This window comes from Siphateles boraxobius, unplaced genomic scaffold, assembly GCF_051911475.1.
Source record: "Siphateles boraxobius isolate OS27281-9 unplaced genomic scaffold, OSU_SipBor_1 7, whole genome shotgun sequence".
Lineage (NCBI taxonomy): Eukaryota > Metazoa > Chordata > Actinopteri > Cypriniformes > Leuciscidae > Siphateles > Siphateles boraxobius.
This window is the reverse complement of record NW_027509197.1, coordinates 16,069,742-16,090,500: the sequence shown is the minus strand read 5'-3', so window position 1 is coordinate 16,090,500 and position 20,759 is coordinate 16,069,742. Positions and strand designations below refer to the sequence as shown.

At 39.0% G+C, this 20,759-nt stretch overlaps 1 protein-coding gene across 3 annotated transcripts; it reads left to right on the top strand.

The window, feature by feature from the left end:
- Positions 1–445: 445 nt before the first annotated feature.
- Positions 446–20,493, top strand: aff3 (AF4/FMR2 family, member 3). 3 transcript variants are annotated; one of them, XM_077216583.1, is made up of 19 exons: positions 446–627; positions 7,608–7,685; positions 8,188–8,221; positions 9,070–9,127; positions 9,686–9,737; positions 11,354–11,391; positions 11,777–11,969; positions 13,852–15,927; positions 16,063–16,178; positions 16,538–16,694; positions 16,896–17,029; positions 17,141–17,204; positions 17,683–17,819; positions 18,159–18,230; positions 18,332–18,425; positions 18,526–18,572; positions 18,678–18,871; positions 19,074–19,233; positions 19,811–20,493. In XM_077216583.1, exons 1-18 carry the CDS (start codon positions 559–561, stop codon positions 19,193–19,195), a joined length of 3,735 nt encoding a protein of 1,244 aa, XP_077072698.1. In that variant the 5' UTR covers positions 446–558; the 3' UTR covers positions 19,196–19,233; positions 19,811–20,493. The 3 variants fall into 3 exon arrangements, with proteins under 3 accessions (XP_077072698.1, XP_077072697.1, XP_077072699.1); XM_077216582.1 differs by having other exon boundaries at positions 19,074–20,493; XM_077216584.1 differs by lacking the exon at positions 446–627 and adding an exon at positions 1,270–1,656 and having other exon boundaries at positions 19,074–20,493.
- The last annotated feature ends 266 nt before the right edge of the window (positions 20,494–20,759 follow it).

Below are 20,759 nucleotides of genomic sequence, written 5' to 3'. Positions count from 1 at the left end.
TGTTCTTTCATTTTAGTTAAAGGTATGAAGCAATGTGGGGGGTTTGGGGGTGAGATGTACAACTAGATCTGGGAGTGTGCAGAGTATGGTGAGTAGAACAATGCTGTTAAATCTAGGCTATATCAGCACACATTCAGACGCATCTGGAGATTCAGGGGAAATCATTTCATAATCGTCTCCCTACTCCCTTACAATGACATGCAGCATAAGATAGATTTTGTTGTCATAGATAGATAGATATAATTTTTGCTTGTTTTATTTGTATTCCCAGAGGAATATTATGCTTCAGCTTCTCGGTGACTGTTTCCCTCCTCCCTTCTTGCTTACGCAGGAGTGTCTGAACGAGCATCATCCTTCGTTGATCGCCGTCATCATAGCGGTCTGACGCAATGTTTAGGTGAGAACGCCGAGTACAACGTCTGTACATCAGCCTCCGCCCATCGCGTGCTTCCACACAACCGACAGTGCCTCTGATGCGTGACCTGTTGACGCTCGTGCGGTGCGCAGTGCTGCGCTTCTGGAGCTGCCAAAATGGACAATTAAACAATCGACCTCAACATGCCAACCATTTATGGAAGTAAGGGAAAACTTGCAAGTGTTTGTTTCATGCTTCAGCACGCATCCCAGGTTAGTGTCAAATTAAATTATGCTTTTAGTTCTTTTGTTTTTCAGGTAGAAACAAAAACATGACTAGCCAATTTGATTAAGACTTTTTGGTGGTGTTATCTTCTTATATATTTAATGTGGTTTGTTATTATTAATCAGTAGAAATTATATCTCGCGCAACCTTTTTTTTTTTCTTTACCAAACTTCAACTATCTTTAAACTTTTTAAACAAAACACAGCCCATGTTGTGTTGTATCGTATCTGTGATATGTGAATATATAGCCTAGGTAAGTGGAGAATAATGGCTGTGTTTATGTATGTCAATGTTTCGCCTGATGCGCCTCGCGAAAGTAGGCTATAAACGAGCCGCGTACTGTTACTATGGTTACCTCCTCAGGTGGACACGATTTCTCATCGCGAGCTTCTTTTTAACGTTAGGTAAAAATAGGCGACCTGACTAACTTTTGTGGTCGTCGAAATGTTTTAATGGGTAGTGCTCAATAAGGAACAATGAAAACATTTGAAAAATCTGTAACTTAGAAGAATCATGCGCTGTCATGTCTCTGTACAGTCTAGTAGCCTACACTACAGACAGAACTTCTGAGATGTGATGCTCTATGGTTTTGTCAGTTGAACTGTTTTCCGGTGTGAATACCTTTGAGCGCATCTTGGTGTTTTCGGTTTTGCTGTGTGGCGAGCTCAGCGTTGATTAGGTGGTACGAAACATTCAAATTCAAATTTTTAAAAAACTACTTCCTCTTCTGTCACTCTGGAGAGCTTCTTCACTCTATCAAGGCGAATCATCACCTGCCTCTCCTGTTGTTACATCATGTTTATCTCTTCGCCTTAGAATCTTAGTTTGGACTTCTCCACAGAGACCCGGTGGCATCAAGGGGATTTTGACTTCTGTCTGACTAGAACTCGCTTGTACTAATATTTATTGACGCAAATGTGAGCATAATAGTAATTAAAAAACAAACAACTTGGGAGACGAGAGTCGAAGATCAGTCTGAGCAGCCGAGGGCGCAAAGAAGACCAGTAGCCTACTAAGTGAGTAAGGTTAAATACACTCGGTTAAGCTGCTAAACTTTGGCAATTTCTCTCACACACAAATGCACACTCATTCACTGCTGTACTCATGCATACACACAGGCTTCAAAGATGACTCATTCTCAGTCATTCTGAGAGTAATGAAACAGGTGCTGTGGAGGAGGCTTATAATAAAGCAAAAAGTAAGGGATCATCAAAATATACATAACAATTTCCTACAGCTGTGTGTGAGTCAGCCCCTACACTGAGAGCTTTTGAGGACACTTCAGTTCAGACAAGTGCATGTGTGCAGGCAACCACAATGGCAATCGCCTGCAGATGTATGCAGATGTCAGCTGTGCAGCATTTATGCAGCAGCAATTTATGAGTAATAATTAATTAATCACAGATATGGAGCATTCTTTTCTTGTAGATATCTGGGACATCTTTCTATAAATATACAGTATAAAAGGCTTTTAATTTAATTCTTGCACATTAACTATATTGGAATGTCATAAAGTGTACACCATTCAAAATAATTCTTACTACAGGGCCGTTGAATGCTTGAATCTGGTTGGTTGACGAACGTTCTAAGGTGTGCAATTATTTTCAGGGGAACACATGGCTAAAATAGTTCCAAGCAGGTCTTGACCGCAGTTCCATATCACTTCACCAAATGATTTCAGTTATTTCAAAGTCTTTATAACAGGAAAACAGCCAAAACCCACAACGACACTGACCAAGCATATAAATATAGTGAACAATAGGATAGAAATTACAAATTATTTCTGTTTTGTGCCAGAAAATTACTCATACAAATAGCACATACTCTATCCCGCTCTCTCGCACCACATACAGCACGGATACAGAAACGTGTTGTCAGTGCTGCTCTTATGATTTTATCAGTAAAATATTTTAACAACTTAAAAGCTACATGACATTTCTCACTAGCGATGTTATAACGGCTCTGTTCTTGGAGCAGATAAACTTACAGTTTCACTATTAGTAGAGACGCTGCTGCTGAACACTGTTGAGAGACACACAGACTCTGGTAATTCATACACGCTTGATACACTCTCTCTTTCTCTCTATAACTGCATTAATAACTGCATTAGACTGCTATCAGTGGCTCAAGTCTCCTCTAAAATTATGTTTTGGAATTAGGAAAGGAGTCTGGGATTAAATGCGTTTTTTTTTTAGGTGTGGTAACCGCAGTATAAGCGGAATAATTGACTCTGGCCTGTTGAATTATTGAAAAATAATGCACACCCGAGGTATAACGGCATTATTTATCTAATATACCAATGGCCTGTCCAGACCTGTCGCCAGACCAGTGGGGTGGCACAATTAATATTAGCCTACAGTATGTATATTTATAATAATCAACTCTAGCCGTGCAGCACGTAATCATCACATTAAACATATAAACAGCGAAATGACCAGGTAGCCTATAGCCTACACCACATTAAACAGAAGCAATATTATGAATATCCATAAAACACTTGACTATACAACATATTATATGTAACACCAGTAACATCTCTCAAACGTTGCATTTTAAAGTAGTCAACAGAGGGATAAGCATTGCCATGACACACACACACACACACACAAACATACATACACACGCACGCAAATACACTCGCACAGGCTGTTGCAGTGATAGGCTGTTGCAGTGTAGATTCCCATCAATCAAACTAAATCACACCATTGTTTCTGTATATTTTTAATATTTTAAGGATAAAGAATGCAACACAAAATTAGCAACTATGATAATATTGAAATTAAATTATCTGTGCACAAGCATTTTTGGGGGCGGGCCCGGCCCCCTATGGCCCGCCCATAGCGACGGGTCTGTGCCATAGGTCTGGGCCCGTCGTCAATTATTCATTACTTATTACAAATCTTTCTGGAATGCTTGATTCTGACTGGTCAATCACAAAAACCTTTATTAAAATGTTTTGTATATAATAGCCGGTAAAATCTGTAACAGCATAATAAAATAATTTTAAATCAATATGTCATGTAATAAGTATGATAACATAGTCATTTACACGAAATAAACCCCTCCAGGGTAAAACCCTTCAGATAAATACATCAGCTCTAAAAACTTGTTTTTATTAATTTGATCTACTGGTTTTTCTTCCAACACATCGGTTCTACTGCAAATCCCAGTGTGACTTCCATTCAAAATACATCCTTAAATGCTAATGGAATATTCAAATGAAATAATCCCAGCAGCTCTAATCCAGACTGGGGACAAATTGTCCTTGGAATCAATATGCTTATGCATAACTGCACTTAAGCATTGGTTAAAAGGACCATAGTGTCTCTTCTCTGCAAAAATACTACAAGAGACACACTCACCCTGACACTTAAACTAGGCTATACATTAGCATGGAAAGATCATATGGTGATCTCTACACCAAGGGTTGGTGGCATTTAATATTTCTCTTGGTAAGCATTAAAGTTGAGTGTAATTCAGCTGAATTGTCTGTCTACAAAAATGTTTTGCAAGCCTAGCTCTTGGTTGGCATACTAAATGACACTGCTTGATCATTTATATTCATTTTTATTGATCAGTATCATTGAATTACTATACTATCGGTACAAGTAATTTAGGTGCTATCCAAATGAACAATAATTCATGCATCTGTTGAGAACATTACCTTAAAATGACAGATATAAAATGCAGCAGTTTTTGTTTTTTTTGGAGGGGAAATACTTGTGCAGATCATACCAATTCAAATCTGTGGTTCAAGTCAGTGGTTCTGATTGTGATGAATACAGTTATGTATATTAAGATCAAGAAATCACAATAAAATAAAACTATATTCAAGTAATCTTATGTTCCTCATATATCATGTGTTTATATTTGTTTGTTTACCAGGTTTCCATTGAGAGAAAGAGTACACACTTTTAAATCTAAGGGGAGATGTACTGCATGCATGTTTTCTTATTGATGTCTCACGATCAATTATTAAGTCTATTGCTGTTTGTGGGTCCACTTCCCTTTTTCCCTCAGTTTTGCATGGGTTGAAATTTTAGTAAATGTAAATGAGGGCTTCAGTATCAAAATTTTTATAAGCAATAGCCATTTCTCATGTCGGTCTGTTACCAGTATAGTCTGAATTCTGTGTAGGTGCACGAGCACATGTATAGATGTGCAAGTCTTCCTAGGGCTGGTGTTGTGGTCATGGGTATTTTTAGAAAGAGCACAACAGGTGTCTTTGCAAGCATGAGTGTGTATGTGCCTAAGCCAGTTTTATCTTACTGTTTCAGCTGTAAAAATGTCAAATTCACAATCTGCTTTGATCAAATATTCCACAACAGAAAATGGCCAATAACATGAGAGTTCCTGAAAAAATTTAAATATTTTACTGTATGGTCTTAATGTGGTTGCACCCATGAGGGATCCCATCTCCATGCAAAAACATATTTTATTAAGCAACTGATTTCTAATCAAACTTTAATCCAATTAATTTGATTCTTTTAAATATCTCTAAAAAGGGCTATTCATTTATGCGTAATATTTTTAATGAAGTAAAAAAAATCAACGTGAAAGGGAGTGAGTTGCTTTATTACAATGTGTTGTGTACAGGTTTTGGTTGTTTTAAAGCGTCTAAATAGACCTGCGGAGAGAGAGAGAGCAGTTTCAGGTTCACCTGGGAAGCCTTGTTGTTGGAGGAGAGAGATGAGTCCTTAGTGACTGATGGTGGCGAGAGAGATAATGAAGCAGGTGAAGGAGTGGAAAGGTGGAAGAGTTATGCTCTGGAGGGAGGAGTGTGTTTTTGAAATATTGCTACAGGCTAGGAAGAACTATTGATGTGTATAATGTATGTTTTCTAAAAAATATCCTCTTGTTCACTAGAATAATTTACAATATGATGATATTCTACATTTCTACTAAAAGTAGTTTAGCAGTCTGTGTTGAAGACCTGGTGGAGTTTATCCTAAGAGTTTGAAAGTGAAATGCCACTGTTGTTTGTTGTGACTTGAAATGTGCTGCACTTGACCTGTTTATTAACTCTTAAATGGACAGTTCACCCCAAAATAATTTACTCACCCTCAAGTTGTTCCAAACCAAACAGTTGATGGACCATACTATGGAAGTCAGTGGGGCTTGTCAGCTGTTCTACCCAGAGCTGGTCACGTCCTCAAACTCTGATTAATGCATTTCTATGGCAACATAATTAATGCCGAAATGAATCTGCGGCAGTAAAGTGGTACAGATAGGAGTTTTCAGAAAATTCAGTTTACAAGTTGTAATTACGAGTTCCACATGGACGTGAACACTTTTTACAAGTCGGAGTCTTGTAATTATGTTAATTTTGACATGGCGTGAATGCACTTTTACAAAACCGCTTTGAGTTGTTTATGTTCAGGATTATTGTAATATTCTGTGGCTTGAGACATGAGGTAAATTAACGTCGTCTCTCGCTTTGCAGACTCTGGCTGTGCGCGTTCATGTGTTTTGAAGGAGGCGTGGCTTTGAAGACACTCTGAAGGGAGTGTGGAATCTTATGCCACTACAAAACTGCACATCCTAGGTTTAAGTATGCCATTATTAGGTTGATGTCCCCAAAAAGTGTAGACGCTGTCTCTGAGACACTTATCAAATTATTGCTATTTGAGCATCCTCACAATCTTGAAACAGTATCATTGCTTCATCCAATGACCATCTCTATGTATGACCAAATAGGGAGTGTGTACAGTATTTTATTATTATTATTATTATTATTTATGTGTGTATTATTTGTGCGTATGTTGCACTGGCCAAAATGGCAGTCATGTTGGATCTGTACAGAACCTTGCAAAAAACTATAATTTTCTATAAGCAGTCAGCCATGCAATTTATTCAAAAACAGAAAAAAGTCCCCCCCCCCTCCCCCACAGTATGAAAAATGCCAGAAACTTCCACAAACCCACAAGTTCTTCATCAGAAGGTCATGAACTCTCCAGTGTTAGGTCATTCAATGAATTAACAATGACTCTTAAGTAAGAAAGGATCGAAATGAAACCTTAGGCCTACTTCTGGAAAAACTGAAGATCTTCAGCAGAAATCTTAATGAGAGTGATGTTCGATTAGTTTCACTTTTTGATTAGTTTTTTTTTTTATTATTTTATGTATTTTAATATGTTTTAATTTTTTAATGTGTGTATTTTTTTTATTATTATTTAATGCATTCTGGGGAAAAATACAAGGTATTTTATGATAACATTAAATCTATGGAAATGGTGTCACCATTTACTCTCCCTAATTTCGTTCCAACCCTGTACGACTTTCTTCTGTGGAACGGAAAAGAAGATATTTTGAAGAATGTTGGTAACCAATCAGTTTTGGTGACCATTGACTTTCATTGTATGGACAAAAACTCTGAGGTATTTCTCAAAATATTTTCTTCTGTGTTCCACAGAAGAAAGAAAGTCATAGCGATTTAGAAGTAAGTAAGTAGCTGAATTTTTAAGAGTTCCTAAAGATGCAAAATGCATCAACACCATCACAGCCACTTTGATATAATGGTTTTTATTGGCCAAAAACTTCTTAGTCAGTGGATATAGACACATTTCAGGAGGCCATAAAAGATGCACCTTATATCTGAGGACATTTCAGGCAGTTAAATATGTGGGCGGTGGTGATGTTAAATGTAATCTTGTAACCATGTAACACCCCAACCACAGGGGGTGGTGATGGCGCAGTGGATAAGACACATGCCTTTGGTGTGAGAGACCCGGGTTCAAATCCACTGTGAGACACCAGTGTGTCCCTGAGCAAGACACTTAACCCTTAGTTGCTCCAGAGGCCTGCGACCTCTGAAATATAGCAATTGTAAGTCGCTTTGGATAAAAGCGTCAGCTAAATGAATAAATGAATGAAATGAAATATAATAATCCTGAACCTCGCTCACTCTAAATGCTAATTTGCATTAGTCATTTTGACTTTTAGCCTCTGTCCTCTCATCTCTCCGTAGGACATGACCCAGTCCTGGCCTTACCAGCAGCCCGAAGGGGAAGGGTGCAACCAGCATTTGCTGTACTCGCACTCAAAGGTATACACAGGGTTGATTACAGACTGCAGTCAAGTATGATCAATACACAAAAGGCACAACCTCTGCTCTGTCTCTGTAGGTTTATCTCTTTTTCTCTCCTCTCTCCTCTCTCCTCTCTCCCTGCAGGGTATTACACTTTCATTGTTTATTTGCACACACTCATAAACTCATAAATCCGTGTTGTTTTAGCACTAGAGTCACTAAAGAAATTATGCAAATTAGCTAACAATGCTCCAAGCACAATGCAGGCCAGTTCTAGGGGCTGTACAGCTTCTCTTCACCACTACAACCCAGAGTCGACTTGTTTAAAATGCCTAAAGTGCACCTGAACATAACAACACCTGGTTAAACTGGAATTCAAATATTGAATAAGGTACAGGGTTTGGCGAAGGTTTGTGTGAGTTTAGTAACAGTTTAGTGAATTCACCCCTCTGTTTTTAGGCAAGATGCTGTTTGTATGCGTTGATTTGACTGATTTATTTTTTCTGTTTATCTGTCTCAGGAGGGAAAACTGCCCAATTCACGACAGAGACATGGTAAACATGCTACACCGATGTGCAAAATGCTCCGTCTTAGATATGTGTCTTTTTTATTGGTATTAGGGATACACCGATATTAAAAGTTGGATTTATACCTATAAATTATGTTTCATGTTAACAGCTAATCGATAACTTTTAAATGACTGATAATAAAATTATTTACTATAATGTGTAAAAAATCCTAAAAACTGAAGTCAATCATTTTGAATGCTACAAGTTAATTTAGGCATCACAACACTGTAAAGTACAATATGAAAAATGGATGTTTATTTTGAGATTTTACTAAAGATTACATTTAACAATAAGATTTTACATTTTACATTTTACATGGTAAATTATTAGTGTTTTGAAGATTCCTGTTTTATGTTGAAAACAGTTGTGCAGCTTAATGTTTTTGTGGAAACCATGATAAAAAAAAATGTCAGGATTGTTTGATGAGTATAAAATTTGAAAGAACAGCATTTATTTTAAATACAAATCGTTTGTAACTTTATAAATGTCACTTTTGATCAATTTAATGGGTCCTTGCTGAATAAAAGTATTAACTTCGTATTTTTTTTTATCTTACTAACCCAACATTTTAAATAATAATGTACATTCAAAATTAAATGTCCAATATTGACAAATATTTATTCAATATCGATTAATACCAAACCGATATGGTACCAATATATTGTGATTTGCTAATGTGTATGTGTGCAATAAGATGTTTGCTCATCATTAACTGCGTCATGTTCACATGGTTCATATATACATGGTTCACAGCTGTACATGTACTAATATAGTAGTGTTTTTACATTCTGCTCCATAACGCTGATGTATTTCTCTCCCTGTGGCTCTCTCAGTGAGGGATGGTGTCTCTATGAGGATGCCCTCACGTCCACTCGTGGCCCCTCATAAATCGTAAGTGCAGCGCACAGCACCCGATTTGTCCTAGGTAACCAAGCACCAGGTTGTGCCTGAACTGCTTCTGCCTTTGAACTTTATTACATAATAAACCACTTTACCAAATTCAGTGTTGAATGTCTGTACATATTAGCTTGTAAAAAAATGGTTTGGGCTTCCTGGAATTTAACTACTTTGGACCAACTGCTGTTTAAAACCAGCCTCATGTGGAGTGTTAGGCCAGTGTTATATCTCTGCTTTCTCTAACCAACATACCAAATTCACTGACCTCATAAACTTTACTGAGTTAGTATCTAATTACAGAGCAGGTTAATACAGTGAGAGCCCTGAAGCAAACTACCATCAAATAATATCACTGTTCAACATTAGAGTGCAGTGTTTATGACTACTTTCTTAACTTGTAATGTGATACAATCTCATATGGTTAAACTGTTCAAGGCAAACTCACACATTTAGTACACACACAGATGTTCTACAGATTGGCAGAACGAATAAGTCTCTCTGTCAAGTGAGTGTGACATTCTCTCATTTTCGACTCTCCCTTTGCCGTCCCAGCATGCTCGCTGATGACCTGAAGCTCAGCAGTGACGAAGATGACAAGGACGAGGTAGGGCGCCTATTAAGATTGTTCAAGGAATCGGCTTAAAAAGCAGATAACATCTATTATTAGCAATAATGCTTGCACTGCTTGTGGTAACTGTTAGCTTTGAACACAGTCTAACTCATTTGTTCTTTCATTATGAAATGCATTCACACACAGTCACCTGGCTACTGTGGCACGTGTGTTTGCATTGCTCTCTCAGTGCAGGCAGCACTGTATTAATACTGACATTGCCATTCACTCCATCTGTGGAGTGCTCAATTAAGTCCTCTGTTATGTCTCCAAGTTAAAAGTATATGACTAATTCTATATGTTTTTATGTTTATATTAACATACTACTGTTTATTATAAAAGATTTCTTATTGATTTTCTTATTGATTTTGAAAGAAGTCTCATGCTTGCTCACCAAGGCTGCAATTGTTTGATCAAAAAACAAAAACAATAGAAAACTGTAATTTTGTGAAATATTATTACAATTTAAAACTTTTTTTATTTCAATACATTTCAAAATGTAAAATTGCCTGTGACGGCAACGCTGAATTTTCAGCATCATTACTTCAGTGTCACATGATCTTTCAGAAATCATTCTAATATGCTGATTAGCTGCTCAAGAAACATTTCTTACTATCAATGTTGAATGCAGTGCTACACTGTATTCACTCCAATAGGCTTTTTGTCGAATGTCACATGAACAACAGGAAAACAGGTCTCATCACATCCGCTTGTTGGAGAAAGTGTTAACAGCAGTATGAACAAACAGCTATATATATGGACTGTGGCGAGCAGGACGAGGTCAAGGGACGTGAGAGAACAGTGCGAGGCCGGTGATGTGATTAATGATGAACGACACCTGTGAGACGCACCGGTCTCGTATCTCTCAGGTCCTTCGACCTCGTCCTACTCGCCACATGGACTTTTAAGGAAATCGGTTAACCTCGCTAGTTATTTTAATTGTTGGCACTTTATTCAATTTTAATATCCGAATGCTAGTGAAAAGAAGAAAAATAAAAAGCTTTTAGATGTCTATCTGAATATGCGATTGACATGATGTTTCATTAAACAAAGTTCGGAAGGAGCACGTTCAAAATTGAAATTGAAATTGGTTATTCTCATCTTTGGTAGCTCCTTTGAAGGCATCTTCAGTGAAATAGCTTTATATTTACAAAGGACCTGAACCGGAAGTGATGCTTACAGAATACGGTTTGTTGCGCATAACCCCCATAGGAGTTATTTTAAACAAATTATGACCTCATGTAACACAAATTGTTAGGAAGCAATGCCTTCTTGCCTCCTTGAGAAAAATGCCACTGCTCGCTATCTGTGCTACTGAACTTGACATGGTTTGCTAGAGCTGAACATGTAGTGAGTTCAATAGTTGACTCAGTCATTTACCCTACAACACCAGCTGCTTGTATGTGATTGTATCTCATTCTCTATCTCTACCCAGGACTACAGGTTTATGAGTCATAACAGTCTGAGTCATAAAATACACCAGACTCTTTCCCCTTTCTGGCATTAATGCAGGACTGTGGCTTTTGCTTTGGTCAAGATGCTAGTAGTGACCATGAATTTGAAGATTCCACGCTAAATTGCTCTCTCATTTATTCTTAACTGTTAAACAGGGAAGTGAGCAAACAACTTCCTGGGCCGATAATGACCGGTAAGTGTGTGCTTGTGATGTTTTGTCTGCTTTATATGTTTGTAGCTGTACCAAGTCTCATTATGTGCCAGTGTTTGTCTCTGTATGTGTCAGTATGTGTGTATTACATATTGAAGAGGTCAGAATATGTGGAATGTGACAGCTGGATGATAGACCAGCCTCTGTTTCTTTTGGCCTTTCAATATGTTCAACCCCCAAATACACGCACCACTTGTAGGCCAAGTATTTTGTCAGGGTTTAGTCTGCATACTTGTTGGGATTTTAGAATTTCGCTGAACTTGATTTTCAAGCTTGTTGTACATGTAAATGCATCTGAGTGTGTGGCCTAATAAGTGTGTGTGCACTTCTCAATCCCCATCCATGGTGTGCATGTATTGACTGACAGCTTGTCAGGCCAGCAGCAGCACCACACACACACACATGTTGGAAGGGTGAGACATTCTAGCTCAGGGTCTTCAGGATCAAACCCCTCCAGCGAGTGGGAAAGCAGCAGCCAGCGATCACGTAGCCCGAGCCCAGGAACGCACGCCCAGTGCAGGACACCGACCCAACAGCGGACCCTAAACTGCAGCACAGAGGTACACAAACAATTTTTTTGCCATGCAATCTACTATTTTTCATTGCCTCACTCTCTCAGTTTTTCAGTAGTTGTTTTTAGCAGATGAGGTAGAAAAGGATGGTGGGGGCTGGAGAGAGGAACTTGGAGGGGCGGCCACTGAGACTTTAGAATCTGGGTGTCATGTCAACATGTGGCGCCCCAGATGACTAACTAGATATGAAGTTTTACATGTCACCTTTGATTTCATCACATAAAGCAGAACTTAAAGGGATAGTTTACCCAAAAAAAGAAAAGAAAATTCTGTCATGATTTACTCACCCTCATGGCGTTCCAAACCTGTATGACTGTACAAAACAACAATGGACCCCACTGACTTTCATTGTGTGGAAAAAAAAAGAAAAGAAAAAATAACGTATTTAAAAAAAAAATCTTCTTTTCTGTTCCACAGAAGAAATAAAGTTTGCAACAACATGAGGGTGAGTAATTAATGTCAGAATATTTTTGGGTAAACTATCCCTTTAAAACTGCACAGCGGGAGAAATCCTAAGCTTATAACAGCTACATTTGAAAATTTTTATTCTGTGGTCTTAATTTTGTTCGTCAGAAAGGGGGATTAAAAACTCCAGTAGCATAGAGCTACACCACCATATGAATAAAGGTGTCTGTGTGACACAGCTGGCTCTATTACTGAACATGCCATCTATTTGGAACCTGTGGAGAAGGGAGGAGGGAACACCATGTGTTTTTCATCTACGTGTAGTCATGTAGTGACTCTAAGGAGGACGGCTTGGAAACGCCACACGGTTCCAGGTTGAGGGGAGGGGCAGTTGGAAAAGGGCACAAGAGATGCAGTGTCTTTGCTGGAAAGAGAGAGAGAGAGGGGAAGGGGGAATGTTTGAGTGGAGGAGTAAAAGTTTAAATTAACTCTGGTCAGCTACTGGAGGCAAGCAGGGAAAGCACAGTCTGCCCTGGAGCTTAAGTGTGCTATCAAGTAAGTATTTGCTTAGTTTTGTGGCATACGTTCAAATGTTTTGGAAAGTCAATAGTTAACTCACTTTATTACTCTATAGTGTGATTCTGTTGTCATACAGTATTTATATTTTAAAGCAGCTTTTTTCGTCAGCCTTCTGGATTGTAATAATTTAAAGCAGTGAACTGAACAGGCATTGTTATGGTGTGAATATGGTGTGAAATTGAAAGAAAGGGTTTTGTTAGTGTTTAAGGAATCTCCACAGTGTTTCTGCCCTTCTCTCTCTCTCTCTCTCTCTCTCTCTCTCTCTCTCTCTCTCTCTCTCTCTCTCTCTCTCTCTCTCTCACCCTCTCACCCCCTGTTTTTCTTTTTCTCTCTCTCCCACTGACACACCGGCATGTTTACATAAATACTCATGTTTCTTATTCATTTATTCTAATCATTTCCGATTGCCATTTTTTATTTTCTCTCCAACATTCTCTTACAATCACATTGTTGATTAAATAGGAATTTATGCAATCTTCTGCACACATATCGTGTTTACTTTACACCAGTATAGTCAGCAGTGGAGATGTTCATTAGCTAGAAGTCTATAATTCCCTAGATTGACTATGCATCACCACTATTGATATGGATGTTATGTTCACTGTTATAGTTGTCAGCCACATACATCAATTTCTCATTGTTAAAGAGGTTCTGGAATATATTTACGTTTATACTGTTGTCAACCTCAGTGGTCAAGAGTTTATGGTAAAGAGTGGATTCACTAATAATCATAATCTTGTCAAGCATGCTTTGTAATCTAGGTCACTCTACTTATATTGTCACATTATTTGATCAAATTCATATTTAGAGTAATATTTACAATACAAAATATTTTTTATCATGTCTTGATGTTTATTTCTTGAAATCATGTCCTTTCTCTGTCCAGACGGAGAGTCCACCATCCACACAGTGGCAACTGGACAGGTGGCTTGAGAAAGTTCCTAAAAAGCATCAGTCAACTGACCACGACCCAGGAGGAGGACAGCGACGGAGTGCAAAATCTGACAGTGGCCGAGGACCATCACCTGGAAGATACTGGGGTAGAGACTCTGAGTCAAATTATAGTCCTTGTGAAAGTCCGGTCCCAAGTCCAAAATTTGACTACAGCCCCAGAAACAGTCCTCGTCCCAGCCCAGTATATAGTCCATGCCCCAGTCCAGGAATTAGCCTTGGGCCAAGCCCAGTGCCAAGTGTGTGCCCAAGTCCAGGAGACAGCCACCGAGGGAGTCGAAGTCCAAGCCCTTTATTTCCACACCCTCCAAGAAGCCCCAGTCCAAATTTCTCATCCACCGCAGTACTTATCCAAGGTGCATATCCTCAGGTACAATCACCTCAACAGGAAAGTCCCAGGCATATTGCACATCCAACAGCTGCCTTCAATCCAGCACATCGTCCCAAAGTCAGGCCATGGGTGCCTCCGGACCATAGCTCCAACCAGAGAAAGGAATTTAGACCCAAAGACTATCAATCCAGAGACTCTCGATCCAGAGACTCTCGATCCAAAGACTCTCGATCCAAAGACTCTAGACCTGGTCCTCCCCAACAACCCCATCATTCCAAAAACAGCTTAACAGAAAAGTCACTCAAAGATCTCTCACACAAGCCTGAATCCAAAAACTCTGAATCCACAAGCAAGCAAAGGTTTAACTCACCTTCGAACCCAATTACAAAGCATTCATTGAATCAAAGACCACGCGTTAGCCCAAAACCACAAGCCAGGCACTCATCTACATCTGACCGTAGTATTGAACATAATCACAGAAACAATGAACCTCCAGGAGCGTCAAACCACAGTTCAACCTCCAAATCCGGCGATTCATCTTATTTCAATACTTTAAAGAGCTCAGACCGTGGTCCTTCATCAAAGTCCAGGGACTCGGCCCAAATCGAAGTCAACAATCAATCTAGTCACAGTTCTAAGACTAAATCTTTCCCAGATACCAAGCAATCCAGATCTAAACAGACTACCCAACCGCGTTCCAGTCCAAAGCCCAGGGTCAAACTAGGAGACACCCCGGTGCCCAGAACCGGGCTCTCCCAAAAAGAGCCAAAGCCTAGAGAGAGAGAGAGGGAAGTGGACAGCCGAGGTAAGGCCCAGGGAGTGACCCTGGTGCCGATTGGCAAGGAGCAGAGACAAAGAATACTGGCGGAAGAGCAGGTAATAAGGCGTCGCTGGGTTCGGAGTTCTGAGGAAGAGGAAGAAGAGGAAGATAGGAGAACTGCGGAAGGGGAAAGAGAAAGGAAACGGAGAAAGAGGAGGCAGCAGGAAGCTGAATGGAAGGCGGTGCAGCCCAAGCAAAGACCTCACACCAACAGCCAGCATCACGCTCAACAGGGATGCAACGGACTCAACCTTGAGGAGCAGAGGAGGAAGAAGAGAAGGTGGAGCAACGAGGACATTTCCTCACATCCTCATGTGATAGACTCTAGCCCTTCTCCTCCACTCTCTCCACCTTCGCCTACTCCTGTCGTCAAGCCCACTCGTCCATCATCTTCCTCGTCCTCATCCTCCTCATCATCCTCATCATCTTCCTCTGAATTAGACTCTGAGTCCACTCCACCCCGGAACGTTACCAAAGTCCTTGCAGATTCAACATCAAACCAAAAAACAGTTTCAAAGAGGAGGCATGACAAACAGGGTTCAGGCACTGGTGCTCACCCCCACGGCTCGAGCTTAAGCACCCCTGAGACAGATACTCAAGTCCGGGGCAGGCACAAACTCTACACACTGGTTCCTTTCGGGCGATCTGAGAAGTCCCCCACCGTCCCACATCGAGGCCTGAGAAAACTTGTTGTGAGGATAGACCTCTCGCTTCTGGGTAGAGTTCCTAGTGCAGATGAGATTACTGGGAGACAGTCCTCATCTTTATCTTTGTCATCGGGAAAGGCAAAAGAAAAGACATCGATGAAGCAACTGCACCACTCTGACCAACTGCCTGGAGATGGCAGAAGCAAAAGAAAAGTGAGGAAGAAAAAAACATATTTACATTTAATTAATTCAAACATTTCAGCAATTTTTAAATTCATGTTCTGTTGAATATGAGAGGTGTCTTCTCACATACATGTAAGATTTTGCGTGTTTTGCCATATGCCATAGGCTGAGAATGGAGATGCTCAAAGAGAAAATAAGAGAAATCACTCTCGTGCAGATAGACTTCCAACGTCAGTCCATAATGAGACTGAGGAAACCTGCGCTGACAACAAACAAAACGGGTATATTTATATCTAATAACTTTATTTGAACTTTTTTCCTTTTATACATCAGTGCTTTGTCTTTGCAGATACAGTTTAGGTCTAATTTAATGAGCTGAAAGTGTTATTTTTTCCAGTGTTGTTTTGTTGATTCAGAAATTTAGAACATACCTGTATATGCTGCATAGTATTAGTATACTGTACAACAAACAATCACACATTGAAGGACATCATGGAAAGCCCCTGTAACAAAATACAAACATGGAAATGTTCAATTCATTGCTGTTATTCTTGCCAACTGGGACATGTTTGCATAATCTGATCTTTACTGTATGGCTCATGCTTTTTTAATGACGTCCTTTTTATTGCTGTGTGTGCAGATGTCAGGACGATTATTTTTACTCCAAGAGGCCAGTGTCCCCATTGTCTCCTCCATCTGACATACTAGAGCTCTCAAAGCCCTCTGTGAAAGCTCAGCATGCAGAGAAGTTCCACACAACTCCAGAAATAAATGATTCAACTGCACAGAAAACACAGGTTCTTAAAATAACACACAACACACAAAAGCTTTCTTTTTTTTCTTTAAGTGCCACAAAAAATCTCACAGCTTGAAGTTCCACAAATAACTTTTTATTATTTAGTTGTTTAGAAGAAATAATGTTTTAAAGAACCTAGAATCAAGGACTCTAATCTGAAAATGTATTATACACTAATGAAACAGGACCTTTGTCTCAACAGGTCCAAAAGACGCAGCCAAAGGTAGAGGTGGAGTGCGTAGGGGTGACAGGACACCTACAGCCTCTCTCTGGATCTCGGGTTCCTCCCCCAAACCTTCCTCTTCACTACAGAGGAACCGTACCTATCAGTGATGTGTAAGTTCATGTCTGTTAATGCTTCTGTTTCATTTAACAATACCGCAGTGTATGAGGTGAAAAGCTTCCTATAGTTCTCACCTAATCTTTATTTTCTTCCCCTCATGTTAGCTCTCATCATGCTGAGTACTACATGCATGAGGCAAAGAGGTTGAAACATCGAGCAGATGCAATGGTATGACAGCATTGTAAACTTGCATATTGCCACTAAACAAGAGTCTTATGGGCTTTTTTTACACTCCACATAACCCCTCTTTTGACCCTCAGTAAAGGAACATTTCACACATTTCTAATTTAGAAATGGGGTTAGCACTGCTTTTTACCTGGGGTTATGAAACCCTGCTCCATAGCAGGGTTTCCACTTCTTTTGCGGTGTTAACCTTGCATTTCAGTGCCAAACGTGTACAGTGTGAAATGACGCAGTGTCAGAATGTTATCAATGACACCGATATCGCAAATATGCAAATAAGGATGTTAACCCAGGGTCTAGGAAGTGTTTTTCTAAATAGCAGGGGTCACAAGGAATATAGTACATAAAAATCTGCCACAGACCAAAACAATGGTTGAGAATCCCTGGCTTATGTGTGTACCCTCTGTATGCGTTTCATCCACTGCTTTGATTTACCCTTTTGTCTCTCTATCCTTGTTTCCAGGTGGATAAGTTAGGAAAAGCTGTGAATTATGTGGATGCTGCATTGTCCTTCATGGAGTGTGGTAAAGCCATGGAAGAGGGACCACTGGAGTCCAAGTCCCCCTACACCATGTATGCTGAAACTGTGGAGCTCATAAGGTGTTTAAGTGTTTCTCTTTCACCCTCACTATTGTTATTTTATGTTTTCTGTATTATTTCAGCATCAAAAGAATTTTAACTAGGCCAAATATCACATGACTTCATCTATACATGGAAAACAGGGGTAGCTCCTTGTGACTGAACTGTAGTTTACCCACATCAGATGTGGGTGAGATTTAGTGCTGTGACAGATCAACAAGCAACAATTGCAAAATGCAAACACATTTGTTAATGTCAATGGACATTAATAAGATTGATGCCAAAATAGAAAGGGCAAGAAAAGGCCCTATGTATGTCAGAAGCTCTGTATTGATTTGGCATGTCCTCTGTGTTGATTAGATACGCTATGAGACTTAAGAGTCATGCAGGCCCTGGAGCCAGCCAAGAAGACAAACAGCTGGCTGTACTGTGGTAAATACAACACTACAAAGATCTGCAACTATCTGTATTGACTGAATCTTGATCGCGCTTAAGTCTGTTGACAAAACACACATTTTGTGTCTGGATTGTAGTTTCCGCTGTCTTGCTCTTCTTTATTGGCAAATGTTCAGACTTAAAAAGGACCACGCTCTGAAATACTCTAAAGTCCTGCTGGACTACTTCAAGGTAGGCCGTTATCAATAATCATACATCAAGTTTGTTAAAACAACGAAGTTGTCCTGTTGAAAGATTTACCAATACTTGTCACTGTTTATGCTTATATTAGAGTTCTCCAAAAGGACCTCACAAACCCCCTTGGAACGATGCTGGAAAGTAAGAGTTAATTATAGCTGGGCCTGTAATTCATATACTCAGCCTCTGTGAGAAACCTTTATGTTGTGTTTGAGTTTCAGTACATCTGTATTTGTGCTTCTACAGGGGAACTGTACCTCCTGCCTCTATTTGTTCTGTCAATATAATGGGATCTCACACAGGCAGCTCACCTAGCAGTGTCATCAGCATTCCCCATCGTATCCACCAGATGGCAGCAAATCACCTCAACATCACCAACAGTGTCCTGTACAGTTATGAGTACTGGGAGGTGGCTGACACCCTGGCCAAGGAAAATAAGGGTGAGTTTTGGTCCAGTTGTTTAGGAAAACTGTGCGCTTCTCATAGGGGCCCATTTTAATAGCTTAGAACAAAACATTTATTTGATATTATTATGTTTTTTTCCCCATCTTGTTTATATATTTATTTATTGTTGATAAATGAGAATTTCAGTAATAATTTAACTAATGGCAATTCAATTATTCTTTCTCATGCACACACCAGAATTTTTCAACTATCTGAACACCCTGACTGGACCCTTGACTCTGCATAGCAGTATGGCTCATATCGTCCAGTACACCAGGCAAGGGCTGCAGTGGATCCGGATCACAGCTAATCTATCATAATATCATGTACAGACATTCTCAAACTCCACAAATCACATGTGGAAACAATGTTATGAAGCCAAATTAGCAAACGATTTTACAGTTCCTGCACTCTGTGACCGAGGTTTTTTTATTTTGGGCCAGGACTATTGTTAGGCCCAGACCAAAAATTGCCTGTCATAGGTTAGTTCAGTGGCATCATGTTATCATATGTGACCCTGGACCACAAGACCAGTCACAAGGGTCAATTTCTTAAAATTTAGATTTATACATCATCTGAACTCTGAATAAATAAGCTTTCCATTAATGTATGGTTTGTTAGGATAGGACAATATTTGACCGAGATACAGCTATTTGAAAATCTAGAATCTGAGGGTGCAAAAAATTTGAAAATTGAGAAAATCGCCTTTAAATTTGTCCATTTATGTATGCGATTTTGGTGCATCCACTCACAAAAATATTTTTTATATATATTTACGGTAGGAAATTTACAAAATATATTCATGGAATATGATCTTTGCTTAATATCCTAATGATTTTTGGCATAAATAAATCGATAATTTTGACCCATACAATGTATTGTTAGCTGTTGCCACAAATATACCCATGCTACTTGTGATTGGTTTTGTGATCCAGGGTCACATATGGTATTTAGAAGAAAATATGCCTATGTTACTTCATTCTACTGAGCATTAAATGTCATAATATCCAGGGATACAGTGTCGTGTAATCATGTTTTTCCTTTTATGCAATCAAGACTTGCACGTCCAATTGAAATAACTTTGGTCATTCAATTCTTAGCACTTCTTTAAAAATGCTAATCTTACTGAAAGTTTTGAGAAGAAACCATTGTCGGCTAATTCATCAAATGCTGCTTTCCCAAATGTGCCACATTTTTATATCAGAAATAATTAAAAATCTTTTTTATTTTCTGTATGTAATTATGACGAAAAATCTTTACTGGATTAAAATATTTTTTTATGACAGGGTGTTACATCCATCCAACGTTCATTAAAACCTGTTTTTGTTTTTTTGTTTTTACATGAGCCTTCCATAACTTATGTCAAAACCAGTGCATGCACAAAGTCTTTAAGATCTGTGGATGTGATTCTTGTTGTTTTTTTTATAAAGTTCTTTGTGCAATAAGTCAAAATTTTTTACATGTGTCATGTAAACTTTTGGTGCTGTTTTTCAATAGCCAGCATAAAGTCATGTCGGTCTATGCGAGACTATTTATCGCAATGTGAAAATCTTGTAAAGTTTAAACTGTAAGAATGAAAAACATAATCAGGACTTTTGTAATTAAAGCGTTTTTACTGTAGATTGTGGTACTGTTTGTCATATTAATGATGATGATGATGAATTGCACATCACAGAAATCCATTAGTGATATTGTGTCATTTAGCGGACCTTAGCGTAAGATCTCTAATGAAAATCAAGATTCTATTTTGAAAGAAAATGCCTAGAAATAAACAGAGACTTCGCACATTAACATTTTATAGATACTGTTTTATCAAAACCCAAGGAAATAAAAGCACGGCTTTCCTTACATAGTAACCTTACACCTTCCCACCTTCAAAAAAAC